The sequence below is a fragment of the Chelonoidis abingdonii genome, chromosome 11 (genome assembly GCF_003597395.2).
Source record: "Chelonoidis abingdonii isolate Lonesome George chromosome 11, CheloAbing_2.0, whole genome shotgun sequence".
NCBI lineage: Eukaryota > Metazoa > Chordata > Testudines > Testudinidae > Chelonoidis > Chelonoidis abingdonii.
Window position 1 is genome coordinate 56,935,140 of NC_133779.1, and position 16,547 is coordinate 56,951,686.

Below are 16,547 nucleotides of genomic sequence, written 5' to 3' on the forward strand. Positions count from 1 at the left end.
CTGATGTCAGGCTGAGACTGAACACAGGAGTGGCACCAATGATTGCCTGTCTATTTCATCCTCTGAAGCACCTGGCACTGTACTGTCAGAAGGCAGGATACTGAGCTAGATGGACCAGTATGGCTAGTCTTTTATTTTCTAGGAGCCTGGAGACAGATGTTGATGCAGGCTAAACACGAGGAGGAGGGTAGTCTCACCTGCCTCCAGCATCTTCCTCCGAATGCCCCCCACAGAAACCCAACCCATCCAACTCCCTGCTCCCTGTCCCTCATCAAACCCTCCAGGGACCCTGCCACTACGCCCCCAGGACCCTATCTAAGCTTGCTGCTCCTTGTCCCTGATTGCCCCCTCCTGGGACGCCTGCCCTACTGCACTTGAGTTCCCACCCTATCTAAGCTCCTTTCTCCTTGTCCCCAACTGCCCCTCCTGACCCCCCCAGACTTCCCTCCAGGACCCCAACCCCTACCTGTCCCTGACAAACCCTGGGACTCCATGCCTATCAACCACTGCTGTCCCTGACTGCCTCCTGAACCTTTGGCCCATCCAACCCCGCTCGCCTGTCCCTGGACTGCCCTCCCTTCCTACCCTTTTCCATTCCTCAGCCCCTTACATGCACTCAGACCAGGCGTTCTGGCTTGCACGCAGCGCCAGACACGCTGCTGCGAACATGCTGCCGTGCTTCCCTGCGGAGCCACAGCACCCCCGAGCACCTGCCTTCAGATTTGAACACTCAAATTCAGGGTGCTCAAGCTCAATTTGGCAGCTATTACTTCATTTTCTCAATCAATTACTGTGATTCCACTGTAACTTGCTGTAGAAAAGTAGGATAAATTGAGCAGAAAATGCTTCCCAGGGTTATTAGGACTGAATTGCTATTGTCACCACATTGCCTTTGTTTGTTTCTGTATTTTTTTTAAAGGAAGACAGGGATATGCATTAGCAAAATTCCCCATAGAAAAAAAAGTAGAATCAAAAGAATATAAGACGCATCTCAACTTTTCCTCATGTATGTAGGACAGTCGTTAAAATGCATCCGAATATCCCCAATCACCAGTGAAATGTTGCACTTTACCGCTTCAGTTCTGTAACTGGTCTGGAGAACAATCCTGTCGTTTGTTGTGCACATCGACAAAATTCCTGCTGAATGACTCGCCCTGGGAAGAGGTTACCAAACGTGAGCCTAGGCTTCGGCGGAAAGGGTGCAGGGTGGGGGGATCGAGCAGTGGCTGGGGCGGTGTGGGGAAGAGCCCAGGGCTTGGGGCACCTCGCGGAGTGCGGCGAGGAGCCCAGGGCAGGGTGATAAGGGGGCACCAAAGTTTTTTTTTGCTTGGGGCATGCCAAAAAAAACCAAGCGGCCCTGATACATGGACCAGGGTGCGCGAGAAGAGGTGCAGGTGGGGGAGGGAGAGCCCGCAGGCGGCAGCAGGGGTTGCGCGAGGAGGCCCGGGCTGGAGGGGGGTGAAGGGGGGGGCAGCCAAAAAATTTTTTGCTTGGCGCAGCAGAAAACCTAGAGCCGGCCCTGAATACATGTACTGCAGAGAGAATCTGTCACAGGTGTCCTATCTAAGGGCATTTCTACAGTGGAGCTGGAGGTGTAATTTCCATCTTGGGTAGATTTGTTCACACACTAGCTCAATCTAATGTCACATGCAAATAACCACTTGAGCTGGAAATTACACCTTCAGCGCCAGTGCAGATGGGCCCTGAAAGCCAACAAGACCCAAGGCATAAGAGCTAGGCCTTTGGCGCTGCTGGCCGTGCTCAGGGAGTGGCTTTGGGGTGGCTGGGTTGGTTGCTGGGGACCAGAATAAATGACATTTTCAAGGGCTAATGGGAGTTTGAGCTGCCAGATGGAGCAATTGCAGGGCTGTGGATGTGCTTCCTGCTGTCCAGTCATCAACCTTCCTTTACAAATTACCATCTCTAGGTCATGTCTCAGGGGAAGGATTTGCTCTGATGCAATTGCTGAATCCTTGTCAGTCAATTCTTCTCCTACTGGTTGCATTCCTCCCAGAGATTAGCATATTTTTGATGCCTTATAAGTAATTCAGCCCTGAGTGTTAAGAATCCTTTGTGGTCTCTTGTTCCCAGGCAGAGCAGGTACTGGAGCAGTTCATGGACAGTAAGAAGACAGAAGCAGACACCATTGTCACCGCTGACAAAATGCTGACAGATGTACAAAAGCACCTGGCGGGTAAGTTTCTGTGAAAGGATTTTAAGCGAATTCCTTTCTGTATTTCAATAATTTCAAGAAAAAAACAACAATTATTCATATGATAGGGTTAAAGATGAGAATCCATGGCCACCCAAGGCTTCATAGCTGTCCTTATGGTGAACACCACGACCACTTGGAACTCTCCCATTTCAGGGTATGGGTTTGGGGAACTATGGGGTATTCTCAGTCACTCCTGCTGAAACTTCCACTTTGTATAAATTGTCACACTGTCTGTCTGGAGTGACTCACCGCTGTGAGTGCCAATCTCAGGTCAGACTGTCAGAAAACAGGGCAGAGACCCCACACTGGTGGTGTGTTCTAGAGTTAGATTGCACCAAGCCAGTAACAAATGTGCACTCCTGGATCACTATGCCAGTCTTACCATGGAGTCACAGACAGTTTCCTTAGGCTCTCCAGTCTATCATGCCACCTTGACAACTGAATTTAGTGGTAATGGTCACATAAACCGAAAATCACACCACATCTTGTTTCTCCCCATCCCATAGACCAGTCACTTACCTCAGATCAATTGATACTCCAGACCTTGCACTGCAGACAATGCTGGCAGCCAATTCCATAGTAAATTAAGTGAAGTTTTATTAGCTAAGAAATGGATATGAGAGTTATTGAGAGCTTAAAGCAGGTAAAATATATTCACGTGTGAGTCACAGTTTGTAATTCCAAGTGGTAACAGTGATATAATGAACTGCCATTTTCCCAAAAGTCTTTCAGGGAACCCAGATGTCTCTGGGTATCTGCTCTGCATCTGGTACTCCTCCCTGTCAGAGTCCAAATAGTCCAGAGATGAAAGATCTTTCTTTGAATCCATATTTATAGTCTGTTCACACTGTTGAGCAGGGGGTTGGACTAGATGACCTCTTGAGCTCATTTCCAACCCTAACGTTCTATTATTCTAAGATTCTAAAGGTAGCTGACAGCATCTCTACCCATGTGGGCTTTCCTTTGTTGTCTGTGATCTCCAATTGTCAGCAAACTGGCCACTTGCTTTGAAATGTTTCAGAGTGATAGCTGTGTTAGTCTGTATCAGCAAAAAGAACAAGGAGTATTTGTGGCACCTTAGAGATTAACAAATTTATTTAAGCATAAGCTTTTGTGGGCTAAAATCCACTTCATTGGATGCATGCAGTGGAAAACACAGTAGGAAGATAGCGTTATATATACACCACCACGACACACCACAGAAACAGTGAAAAAAAAAAAGAAAAACCAAACGGGTGTTGCAATCACCTGCTGTACGAGAGTAGTCAGTAGTGGGCTATTGTCAGCAGAGAAAAAAAACATTTGTAATGATAACAGGATGCCCATTTCACAACTGACAAGAAATGTAGTAACATAGGGAATAGTCTATCTTTAATGTTAAGACATCTATCCCAGTCTTTATTTCAAACCTAGTTAAATGATGCTCTAAGTTTGCAGAATTAATTCCAATCTCAGCAGTTAGTGTTTGTGGAGTCGTTTTGTAGTTTTCTTTTGTGTTGTGTGTACTTTTTCCACTTTGTTAGGTCTGTTATTGGAGTGCCGGAGGTGAACGTGTTCCCACGCTTTTTTGAATGTTATGATCGCTGATGTCAGATTTGTGTCCATTTTTATTCTATTTGCGTGAGACTGTTCGGTTTTGGCCGAATTGTAGAGGCAGAGGAGCATTGCTGGATATGGCCATATATACATTGGAGATGCCAGGTGGAATGAACCTTGATGCGTTGGCTATGTGTTGGTCCTATGATGGTGTCCCTGAATGATGTTGGACGAGAGTGGCACACGGGCTTTATTGCAAGGATAGGTCTTGGGTAGTGTTTTTGTTGTGTTGTGTGGTTGGTTGCTGGTGAGTATTTGCTTCAGGTTGAGGGCTGTCGTAAGCGAGGTCTGCCAGTTCTCGCAAGATCTAGGAGAGTGAGGGATACTCTTCAGGATAGGTTGGTAGATCTTTGTGATGCGCTGGCAGAGGTATTAGTGGGGGCTGAAGGTGAACAGCTAGTGGCTCTCTGTTACTTTCTGGTGGGCTACCTGTAGTAGGTGACTTCTGGTTACTTTTCTGGGCTCTGTCAATCTGTTTCTTCACTATCAGAGGTGGGTTTTGTAGTGAAAGAATGCTGATGAGATCTTGTAGGTGTTTGTTGAGGTTGATAGCAATAGCGTGTTTGATATCATAAGGCTTGGCTGTAGAAATGAGTGTGTGTGTGTCTGGATGGAAGCTGAGGCATGTGGTAAGAGTCATAGCGGTCAGGTAGGTGTTTCGGTTAGGTTGGATGTTTATGGTGACCATTTCTTTTAGCCTGGTAGGTCCAGGAAGTGGATCTCGTTTGTAGGATGTCTCGGCTGAGGTTGATGGTGGGATGGAAATATGTTGAATCGTGGTGAATTCCTCAAGGGTTCTTTTCAAGGGTCCAGATGTGAGATGTCATCAATGCTGACAGTATAGTAGACGTGGGGGGGGTTTGGTTTTGATTGAGGGGGGGGGGTGGGGGGGGGGGGGTGGGTTTGGGGGGGTGGGGGGGGTTTTGGGGGGGTGGGGGGTGTGGGTTTGGGGGGGTAAAAAGTGGTGTTTTTCTTTTTGGTTCTTTGGGTTTTTTGGTATTTTGTTCTACTTTTTTTCATTTTTTGGTTTTTGTGTTCTGGGTTTTTTTTTTTCATGGTGGGTTGGGGGTTTTTTTTTATTGTTTTTTTGGTCTTTGTGTTGGGTGTTGGGGGTTTATTTCTGTTGGGTGGTGTTCTTATTACTTTTTTGTTATTTTTTGGGGTTGTTGTTTCGGGGGGTTTTTGTGGTTTTTTTTTTTTTATTTTACTGTAATCTTTTTTGTTTTTTTGTTGTTGTGGTGGGTGTGCGGTTTGTGTTTGGTTATCTTTCATTTTTTCCTGATTTGTTGGTTTGTGTGGGGTTTTTCTTTCTTTGGGGGGTGTTTTTGGTGGTTCATTTGTCTTTTTTTTTGTTTGTAATTTCCTGTGGTTTTTTTACTGTTATTGTTTTTTTTGGGTGTAATATTATGGGTGGGGGGTCTCTTATTGTTCTTTTTTTTTTTGATAATATGGGGTTATAGTATGATCTAAGAAGATTGTTCTAAGTCAACCATAAAAACTGTTGGCATTACTGTGGGAGCCATGAGTACCCTAGCAGTGCCGACTGACTTGAAGTTAGCTATTGCCCCAATATGAAATAGTTTGCTGGTGAGGATAAGTCACACAATTCAGCCAGTGGTTGTTGTGTGACATCTTATCGGAGTTACTTTTCTGTAGGATCTTGTAGCCATCCTTCATGTGAAATTGGTAAGAGGGCTTCTACATCCATAGTGCAGAATGGGTTTTACTGGCAGATCACCGATGGATTGTAGTTTCCTCGATAGTCACTGGTGTTCAAAGATAGTGGAGTCTGGTCTAGCAGCCTGAGAGAGATCTCGGTGACAAGTGCCTTCTATCAGGGTGCACGCCTGCGATTGATGGGTGTCCGGATTGTCCGTCGGATCATGAACAAGAGGCTGCTATGGCAGCCTCTCTCGTACACCGCCATTTTACAAGCCATTACCCTCTGATCCCACGAGATTACCAAAAAAAACTAACATTCTGCTCAGAAACTCCCTGAAAAGCATAAGAACAAATCTGCACACGACACACCACTAGACCCTGAGCGGAGGGTATCGATCTGCTACCCAAGATCCAAAAACACGCAGCACGGCAAGCTGGCTGTGAGCCCTAGTCTCCCATATCCCCAGTTGCATGTGCTAGATTAGAGTTGGGCTGGGTTCTCTTCTCACTCCTGATTCTCCAGAAGAAAGGTTGAATGGGCCAAGGCTCTACTTCCACAGGTAAGGTGTTATGGCTCAGGATCTCTGAGCAGAGGGAGGCGCTTAGCTTAGAATTAGGGTTGGAAGGGACCTCAGGAAGTCATCTAGTCCAACCCCCTGTTCAAAGCAGGACCAACACCAACTAAATCATCCCAGCCAGGGCTATGTCAAGCTGGGCCTTAAAAACCTCTAAGGATGGAGATTCCACCACCCCTCTAGCTTACTCATTCCAGTGCTTCACTACCCTCCTAATGAAATAGTGTTTCCTAATATCCAACCTAGACCTCCCCCACTGCAATTTGAGACCATTGCTACTTGTTCTGGCATCTGCCACCACTGAGAACAGCCGAGCTCCATCCTCTTTGGAACCCCCTTTCAGGTAGTTGAAGGCTGCTATCAAATCCCCCTCACTCTTCTCTTCTGCAGACAAAGCAACCCCAGTTCCCTCAGCCTCCATATGCCCCAACCCCCTGATCATTTTCGTTGCCCTCTGCTGGACTCTCTCCAATTTGTCCACATTCCTTCTGTAGTGAGGGGACCAAAACTGGACCCAATACTCCAGGAGTGGCCTCACCAGTGCCGAACAGAGGGGAACGATCACTTCCCTCGATCTGCTGGCAATGCTCCTATTAATACAGCTCAATATGCCATTGGCCTTCTTGGCAATAAGGGCACACTGCTGACTCATATCCAGCTTCTCATCCACTGTAATCCCCAGGGCCTTTTCTGCAGAACTGCTGCTTAGCCAGTCGGTCCCCAGCCTGTAGCAGTGCATGGGATTCTTCCTTCCTCCGGCTCATCAGCTCAGTGTGTGAGGCCAAGGTCAATGGGAGTTAGGTGCCTAATCACTTATGTGGATTTGGCTCTAAGCGCCCTCTGCCCCCGTCTTCTGCATTTCCTTTTGGCTAGTTTAGGCAGCTCCTTGCTCAGTGTGCTGTCTTTTGTGAATCCCCTGCTTAGGCATCTGTCTCTTCCCATGCATTGGATAGGAAGCCTGGACCCCTAACTTTGGGGTGAAGATTCCACTTGCTGGCAAGTCACCTAGGAGTTAGATGTGTGCAGTGCCTAAGTCCCTGTCTGCTCCTGCTCGCTGGTACCACAGTTCTCTGCTCAGACTCTACCAGTTAGGCAGCCACATTTTGGGGATAATTTATGTTCCCTCCACCTACACTCTTACAGTCCCATGTAGCAGTGCTGTTAGCAGCATCCCTTCAGCCCTTCCCCTGGTCCTGAGAGGAGATGAGATCTCCCTTCTTTGAGAGTCTGGGCTCAGCTAACTCTGATCATCCCCCACACATCATACCTGTACCCTTTTTATCAGTCGTCAGCAGATGGGGTAATTGGTTCTTTAGCTCACACAGCTTCCTAGCCTGATTAGATAATTAGATTCCATTCCCCCAATCAGTCCTCCGGGGATATCATCAGTGTCAGAGTGATCAGAGTGCCCACACCCAGAACTCAAAAGGTGCTATCTCCCAGCGCTTGTCACATTGTGGCCCTTTGTGAGTCTAGCCCTCTGACACAATTGAACTCCTCTGATTACATCCAGTACAGGCCAGCTGGTCCCATCAGGCTCAGTGAATTTATAGCTAGATTTGGAAGGGTTCGATTTATATTGGTGAATGTCAGTAACCACTGATGTCGCTGTACGCACACAAACCAACATAAATATACTTCCATTGATAATCATTGAAATTTACAGATAGAGTAAGAAAAATGCTGTTTGAGAACTTATAGATTTAAAATCCAGAGATGCAGACTAGTGAATGAATAGTAAAAACAGGTCTGATTTCTTGATTGATGGATATTTACTTTGTATATTTTGACAATTTGTGTTTTAGTGGTTTATAAAGCTTCAGCTTTTTGAATCTCAGCATCTACTGTCATTAAAAATAATTGTCTGAACCCCCATAATTTCACTCAAATATAAACATTTTAATTGCTAAAAATCTTTAGAAAGCCTAAAAATAAATGTCACCATTATCTATTGAAATTATATTTAAAAAATTCTGCTAAGTCTATTTACAGGAAAAATTTAGGGTTTTTACCCACAACTCCATGGGCTGCTGTCACTTTCTGGAGTGCAATACAAACAGTGAGGTGTTGTTTCACTCCCTTCCCTTCAACCCTGGGCACCCTACAATGCTTTGTTGTTGTAGCTCCCAACCTGGGCTGCTTGCAAGCAGCCTACCAGCATGCGGGTCAGATCCTGAGTGTCTGTGTGCTGAACAGGCCTGGAGCAGCAGTTCTGATCCCAGCAGCCTGTCTACAGCCCCACTCTAGCTTCCACCAGCCTTTGTTACACTCAGCAGGGTGACCCCAACACACTTCTCATCACAAATTTCCCCCCAATCTCTGTGTTCTGCAATTTCCAGTCCTCTTCTGGGCAGTTCTGAGAAATAATATGGTTCATTTGCTCTTTTAAGGAGATGGAACACACCAGTTTCCCACATTAAGAGGAATTGACATCCCTTTGAATACAAACACAGCTCTGTCTGCTGGATACCTAGGCAGAGTGTTCATGTAAATACAATATAGTCCTGAAGCCTTTTCCCCTCCTCAGCTCATCACTAGCTGTCAGGAGAGAGCTCCTTCAGACCCTATTTACAGGTGCTAGAGAGAACTTGGGTTTCTCTACCCTTTCTTACATGGTCCAGTGAACCTTTGAAATTGATTCTTTTCAAGGTTACCTCTCAAAGTAAAGTTTATTCAAGCAGTGAGGAGGGCGACATGAAGTCTTCTGGTGAAGGAGGCTCCATGTTCTTTCTTCCCCCACTTGTGTTTGCTGAAATGCAAATTGTTCTCTTTCCTGCCATCTCCTCCCTCTGCCTTGATGATCCTGTTTACTACTTATTTGTAAACTGAAGTAAACAAATGTTCCTCTGTTGAGGACAGGCCTATTTAATAACTCCTGCTTAGACAGGGTTGACTGGTTTTGAACATGTGCGAATAACATTATACAGGGGGAATTCATAATTTTACATATATTGTTGCTACCCCAATTGCCCCATGATATTATTGCCCAGTGAGTTACTAGTTTTCAAATGATACCTCACAAGGTCTATTTTGTAAAAAAATATTAAAATAGTGTGTAGGGTGTGAATACAGGGATGCTTTTGGTCGCAGCAGCAGAACTCTTAGGAGTTAGGACCTGTAGTGCCTAAGTCCCCTTTGTGAATCTAGGCCTATGACACACAGCTGAATGGTTCCAGTTCATTCCAATAAAGATCAGCAGATTGACCCCTTCACACTCAGTTAATTTGTAGAACAGGTTCAGGGTTTTACCCACAGCCCCTCCTTAGGGCCATAACTGGGGCGGGGCAAGCAGGGCAGCCGCCGAGGGTGCAAAGCTGCAGGAATGGAAAAATGGGGTGGAAAAATGATTTAAAAAATGACTGAGGGCACAAATATGCTTGCTCACCACAGGCACTAAAATGCTTAGTTATGGCTCTGCCCATCTGGGTTAAAATTTCCAGTGACACAAGAATTTTGTGGAATGGTAAATAATGTTAGAGACAGATCAGGTCCCTACATGAAAGCCCGGGACCCCTTGGTGAGAAAGATTCATTTGAAAATTATACATTTCAATAAAGGGAAATGCAAGTTCTACAGTTAGGACCAAAGAATGTAAATCACACTTATAGGGTGGGAGCTATTTCCTGTAAAGCAGTGACTCTGAGAAGGACTTTGCAAGTCATGGTGGAAACCAACTGAACATGAGCTCCCAGTGCTAAGAGGGCTAAATGTGGACCTTGGATTTTTCAGCAGGGGCATATACAGTAGGGGCTGGTCTACACTACGGGAGAAAATCGATTTTAGATACGCAGCTTCAGCTACGTGAATAACGTAGCTGAAGTCGAATATCTAAAATCGATTTACTCACCCGTCCTCACCGCGCGGGATCGATGTCCGCGGCTCACCATGTTGATTCCAGAACTCCGTTGGGGTTGGTGGAGTTCCAGAATTGATATAAGCGCGCGCAGGGATCGATATATCGCGTCTAGATGAGACGCGATATATCGATCCCCGAGCAATCGATTTTAACCCGCCGATACGGCGCGTAGTCTAGACGTGGCCTAGGAGGAGAGTGGTGGTGTTACTTCTGTATAGGGCTTTATTGATACAGTGAATATACACAGGGTACCAAGCCTTGTGGATAAGAGGGAAGTGGTAAATGTAGTATATCTTGATGTTAGAAAGGCTTTTAATACTGTCTTGCATGAGCATCTCATAAATAAATTAGGGAAATACGTCCTAGATGGAGTTAATATAAATTGTTTCTTAACTGCTTGAAAATCCATTCCCAGAGGGTAATCAGTGGTTCACAGTCAAGTTGGAAGGGCATATCAAGTGGGGAATGAGAGGGATCAATTCTGGGTCTGGTTCTGTTCAATATCTTCATCAATGATTTAGATAATGGCATAGAGAGTATACTTGTAAAGTTTATGGATGATACCAAGATGGGAGGGGTAGAAAGTGCAAATGCTTTGGAGGATAGGATTAAAATAAAAAAATGATCTGGACAGACCGCAGAAATGGTCTGAAGTAAATAGGATGAAATTCAATAAGGAGAAATGCTAAGTACTCCACTTAGGAAGGAACAATCAGTTGCACAAATACAAAATGGGAAATGACTGCCTAGGAAGAAGTACTGTAGAAAGGGAGTTGGGAGTCATCGTGGATCACAAGCTAAATTTTAGTCAACAGTGTAACACTGTTGTGAAAAAAGGAAACATAATTCTTCAACGTATTAGCAGGAGAATTGTAAGCAAGACTCAAGAAGTAATTCTTCTGCTCTAATTTGTTCTGTTTAGGCCTCAGCTGAAGTATTGTGTCCAGTTCTGGGTGCCACATTTCAGGAAAGATGTGGACAAATTGGAGAAAGTCCAGAGAAGAGCAATAAAAATGATTAAAGGGCTAGAGAACATGACCTATGAGAGAAGATTGAAAACACTGGGTTTGTTTAGTTTGGAGAAAAGAAGACTGAGAGGGGACATGATAACAATTTTCAAGTACATAAAAAGTTGTTACAAGGAAGAGGGTGGGGGAAATGTTCATGTTAACTTCTGAGGAGAGGACAAGACGCAATGGGCTTAAATTGCAGCCAGGGTGGTATAGGTTGGAAATTAGGAAAACTTGCTGTCTGAGTAGTTAAGCACTGGAATAAATTGCCTAAGGAAACTGGAATCTCCATCATTGGAAATTTTTAAGAGCAGGTTGTCATCAGATGTTGATGGATGTTTGGCTGTGTGTGTGTTTTCTCCCTGTGTGCTGTCCCAGCTCTGCGCAGACATCTGGCACAGCAGACCTCGAGCGAACCTCCCAATGATCAGAAGATCCATTAAGATGCGAAGGCACTTGGCCATTTTATTGTCAGCAAAGCATGATCTTAGCTCCCTGGATCAATGTCTACAGTTACACTAGCACATATATGACCATGACAATGGACTGGCTCAGTGAATGGCAGGACATTCCATCTCCCCTCAACCAGCCAAAGACACTCCCTCTGAGATGTATCTTTATACACCAATACAAACAAGTTACATATTACTCCTGATGTATCAGGGTGCCACCCTCTCCTGAATTAGGATGCCACCCATTGAAGTATCCAGGGGCCGCCCAATATCTTGTACATGATGCAATCAAAATATCTCTGTTCATCATGCGGTTATCCTGACTTTGTCCTTAAAAGAGGTCAGCGAATTCCTGTTCTCTTTGGGGAATGTGTTTAGTATCAAGGTGTTCTGGCACCACCTTTCTGGAATGTGTTTGCATATATATTCTTGTGCCTAACACTCTTTAGGAATGTGTGTTTCTGCAATATCAGCCCTGTTCTTGCCAGATTCTGTCTGCTTGCAAGCAGGCAGAACCTGACTTTGCTGCTTTGCTTTATATCAGCAAAGTTTGCTCACTACTGTTTTTGCATCACTACATAGATGTTTAACAGTCAAGGTAATTAACCATTGGAACAGTTTACTTATGGGTGTGGAGATTCTCCATCACTTGAAGTTTTTAAATCAAGATTGGATATCTACATAAGAATGGCCATACTGGGTCAGACCAATGATCCATCTAGCCCAGTATCCTCTCTTCTGACAGTGGCCAATGCCAGGTGCTTCAGAGGGAATGAGCAGAACCGGTAATCATCAAGTGATCCAGCCCTGTCGCCCATTCACAGCTTCTGGCAAGCAGAGCCTAGGGACACTGTCCCCACCCATCCTGTCTAGTGACATTGATGGGCCTATATAAAAGATACTCTCTGTCTCAATCAGAAGTTATGGGCTTGAGGCAGAATTATTGGGTGAGGTTCTCTGGCCTGTGTTATGCCAGAGGTCAGATTAGATTAACACAATGGTCCCTCCTGATCATAAATCTAAAAATACACTGTCTTAAATAAGCCCTCTATGAGTAATAGGAATAATGAGCCATAAATGTGAATAACGATCTTGGTGCAAAATACATAACACAGCACTGAAAACAGAGGGAAAGGAGACATGATATATTTGAAGAAAACACATTTCATCACATGCCCCAGTTATTACTTTGGCAATGTCTACACTGCACTTTCATTGGTAAAACTTTTTGGTCAGGAGTGTGAAAAAACACACCCTTGACCCACAAAAGTTTTACCAATGAAAAGTTTTACTGTAGTGCCCCTCATTGGGGATGGTTTTATTTTGTCAACTGGAGACCCCTCTCCTGCTGACAAAGAGCAGCTACATTGTGTATTGTACATCAGCATGCCTGTAGCGGTACAACTGTGCTGCTGTAAAGTGTAGTGTAGACAAAATGGAGACAGGATGTCTCAAACACTCTCCTGGCTCCTCAGTCCCTTTGACCATCTGTAGGACTAGAAAACTCCAAGCCCTGAATTAACCAGCCTTGCCATTTGCCAACTGCAACAGGACAGTCTGGAGCCATGTCTGACAGCGACAGTCTTTGAACTAGCAAAGTTATGGGTGATAAGGGCACCACCCAAATCTGAATTCCTTTTGTCTCCAGGAAAAGCAGCACAGTGGGAAAAGGGAAAGTCCTTTGCGCAGATAAAGGTGGCATGGTGGGAAGGGGTCCCCTTCTGAGGAAGAAGAATCACAAGGAAGAGTTTCCCCTGTCCCTCAGTGAGTGTCTGTGCACCTCTCTCAGCCCCCAATGTGAATAGGGATGCGGTGGGGAGAAGCTGAAATTTAAACGTCTAAAATCCATAAAATGAATTGTTAAGATACATGTCACCCCTGCTGGCAGGAGTGTTTTCTGTCTGGATGAAGGGCACACTGGATGGACCAGGGCATGCCTGGAGGAGCCTGGCTGAAGCAGGGGAGGAAACCCAACTGGGGATGGGTAGTGGGTGCAGCTCTGGAAATACTGCAGAATCAGGCATTGTGTTCGCAGTGATTATCACAATAGTGCAGAGCTGTGTAGGATCCATGCTTCTCACAGAGATGGTGGACATGGGGGTTTGTGGGTCTATTGAAAAAGAGGCACGAAATGTTATGGGAAGCAGATAAAATTATGGGAAAGAGAACACTGCATCATGGGATACTGAAACTATGTTCCCAGTCACCCCTGCTCCTTTGACCCCATGAGACATTGCAAACCCTTTCAAAAAGGCTCTGTGCTAGATGGTGGTAAGCTGCACAATGGGATAGATATCCATGGTGCACTGCTCTCTGCATCGATGCAAGTGTGCTAATGAGGACACACACTGCCGACACAAGAAGTGTAGTGTGGAATGTGGAATTGATTTAATTACTGTGGTGGCTGTAGGTTGACGTAATTTAGGGCAACTTAATTTTATAGTGTAGACTTGCCCTAAATTTGTGGATTATTACTACAATCTTTAACCCACTATTCCCTCCCCTCCACTTTTATTCTATGATAGCGAAGGTGTTAATTGGCCATTTCACCCTGATTGGTCCCTTACAAGATGGGTTAATTACTTATGCTAAACAATTTGTTCAACCTTGTATTTAGCTGTGATGCTCCGAGTACCTTTCTCAGACCTGAAGACGAGCTCTGTGTAGCTCTAAAACTTGTCTCTTTCACCCACAGAAGTTGGTTCAATAAAACATATTACCTCAACCACCTTGTCTGTCTAATAAAGGCATCAGGTAGTTTCCATCTGGCTATCATAGCACACAAAGAATGTTCTATGGCCTTCTACCCCCAGAGAGAAAACACTAAATAGATTAATAAAGTTTAAGGGCCAGAAGAGACCATTATATAATCTCATCTGTGCTGTCCATGAGGGTGATACTCCAGCCCTCTGCTCAGTATCCACAACACCAGAGGCTTGCAGGATCTCTTGCAACGTGTCATCCTGTGACCTCTTCCTTTTCCTCCTTATTTGGCTGAGCCGCTCCACAGGTGTTGATGGAAAGAGCCTCAGGGCCACATTTCCAGCTGCAAAAATACAATGCACAGAGGTGCTATTGTGAGTGTATTCACTCCACTTGATCCTCATCAGTTACAATCACTGTATTCTCACTTCTCCTTGGGATTCAAAGAGCACAGCAGCAGTCTCAGCCATGGTGAGTGAGAGTCGGTGGGACAGGAATGAGCTGGCATAATAAGTGGGTGGAGCTAACAAGCATGAGTGTATCCAGGTAGAGCAATTGTACTGAATACTGGCACCATTTTCCACGGGCCATGGCGAGTGTAGCTGATATCTCACCCCTGAGGGTAACGGAGGCTGAAAGGGAACAGCTCCCGCACATGTCTGGCTCCAGACTGAGTCCATATGATGCTAGCTTGTGCGCTGCAATGGTGCCTGCTGAAGTAATTGCACAGTGGTGTGGAAAAGCATCTTACCTCAGCAGAACAAATAAGGCAGCCCGGCCCCTCCCTAGAAACCTTTGGCAGAAGATTGCAGACTCCCTCCAGGAAAGTTTCCTTGAGATGTCTATGGAGAATTCACAGGACATCCCAGTGCACATAAACAAACTGTTCTGCAGGCCCCCTCTGCCTGATTGTACAGGGGAATGAGAAGCAGATAGCAACTCTACCTCTCTTGGTTATTTCACTCTCTCTTGTAGCATGTTTAAAAAGAATAAATGAACATAGATATCCCTGCAATATCACAGCAAACTGCATACTTACTAAAGGTTCCTTCCCCTGCATCAGGTTCACCTGTGCTGGATTGTAGCAACTGGCTTGGGAGTCAAAAAGAAATCCTGTCTTGCTGCGCTACTGGATCTCCCAGTCACCTGTCTCCCATTCCCCTCTTCCTTATCTTCCTCATTCAGCACCTTGTCCTTTGGATTCACGGAGGTGGCCCGTGATTTTGCCTCCTCTGAAGTATCCACAGGGCTCTTGGGAATGCTAGTCACACCGAGGATGGCATGCAGCTCCTTGTAAAAGTGGCATGTCTGAGGCTCCACACCAGAGCGACTGTTAGCCTCCCTTACCTTCTGCTACTCCTGCCACAGCTCCGTGACTTTCACATGGCGCTGCTGTGGGTCCCTCATGTAGCCCTTCTCCCCCATGCCCCGAGTGATCTGCTCATAGATATCAACATATCTACAGCTGGATGAGAGCTGTGCCTGCACAGTTTCCTCTCCCCAAAGACCCAGGAGATCCACCACCTCCTGTGTACTCCAGACAGGAGTGCACCTGCAGCGTGTAGCCAGCATGGTCAGCTGGACAGTTGCTATGTGAATTATACATGCAGAACAGACAGGAAATGGGATTTAAAACATTCACAAGCCTTTAAAATGGGAGGAGCGTTTTCCTGTGTTCTTGGCTGCCAGGCAGTGGTGTTCCTAACGGTGACCAGAATGGTCAAGGCAGGATGTTGTGGGACACCTCCTGGAGGTCACTAAAGTCAAAGTAAAGTAATACAGTTTCGACTCTGATGCTGAATTGACCTAACTGTGTTAACCTAAGAACTACCTCTCTTGCAGAGGTGGAGTTATTAAGTCAGCATAGCAGGTAAATCACATTTTAGCAAGTGACATTTTAGTGGAGATGCTTACAGAGACAAATCAATTAATAATAATAGCCCACCTTAATTGATTTGTCTCATTAGAGTTGGTATGCCAACCCCCATCTTTTCATGTTCTCTGTATATAGTGGTCTCAGTGGTGGTAGGAGCACTCGGGGCTGTGACTCCTAAGCTGGGTGAGTGGCTCCAACAGATCCCAGGAACAACATCAGAGCTCTCTGTCCAGAGAAGTGCAGTGCTAGGAACAGCAAAGATTACTGCACAGAACCCTCAAACTCCAGGCTCTGGTAGAGGACCCGAGGTTGAGAAGACACATACCACCCATAGGGTGAGAGGGGAATATATACTATATTATATATATTTAGAACATACAAAGTCAACAGGAACTAAGACCTTCCTTAGAAACTCAATGGGACTATGGAAGACAACACTGAAGTCAACTCAAGCATGCACAAGTAGCCATCAAGTCACATATACCAAGTGATGCACTGTCCCACTGCTTTCTGCTAGGCTTAAACCCCTCAGCCAGATAATCACAAGGACTGATACGGGTACAGTTCAGGAGTGGAACTACCATCAGCCACTCCCTTACATG

At 45.4% G+C, this 16,547-nt stretch overlaps 1 protein-coding gene across 1 annotated transcript in view; it reads left to right on the forward strand.

Annotated features, from left to right (window-relative positions):
- LOC116825956 (guanylate-binding protein 3-like) overlaps positions 1 to 16,547 on the forward strand; it is a 197,430-nt gene that overhangs the window by 155,707 nt on the left and 25,176 nt on the right. Inside the window, exon 11 of the mRNA XM_075071154.1 lies at positions 2,092 to 2,194. Within this exon, the coding sequence (XP_074927255.1) occupies positions 2,092 to 2,194 (103 nt within the window). The remainder of the gene's footprint in view (positions 1 to 2,091; positions 2,195 to 16,547) is intronic.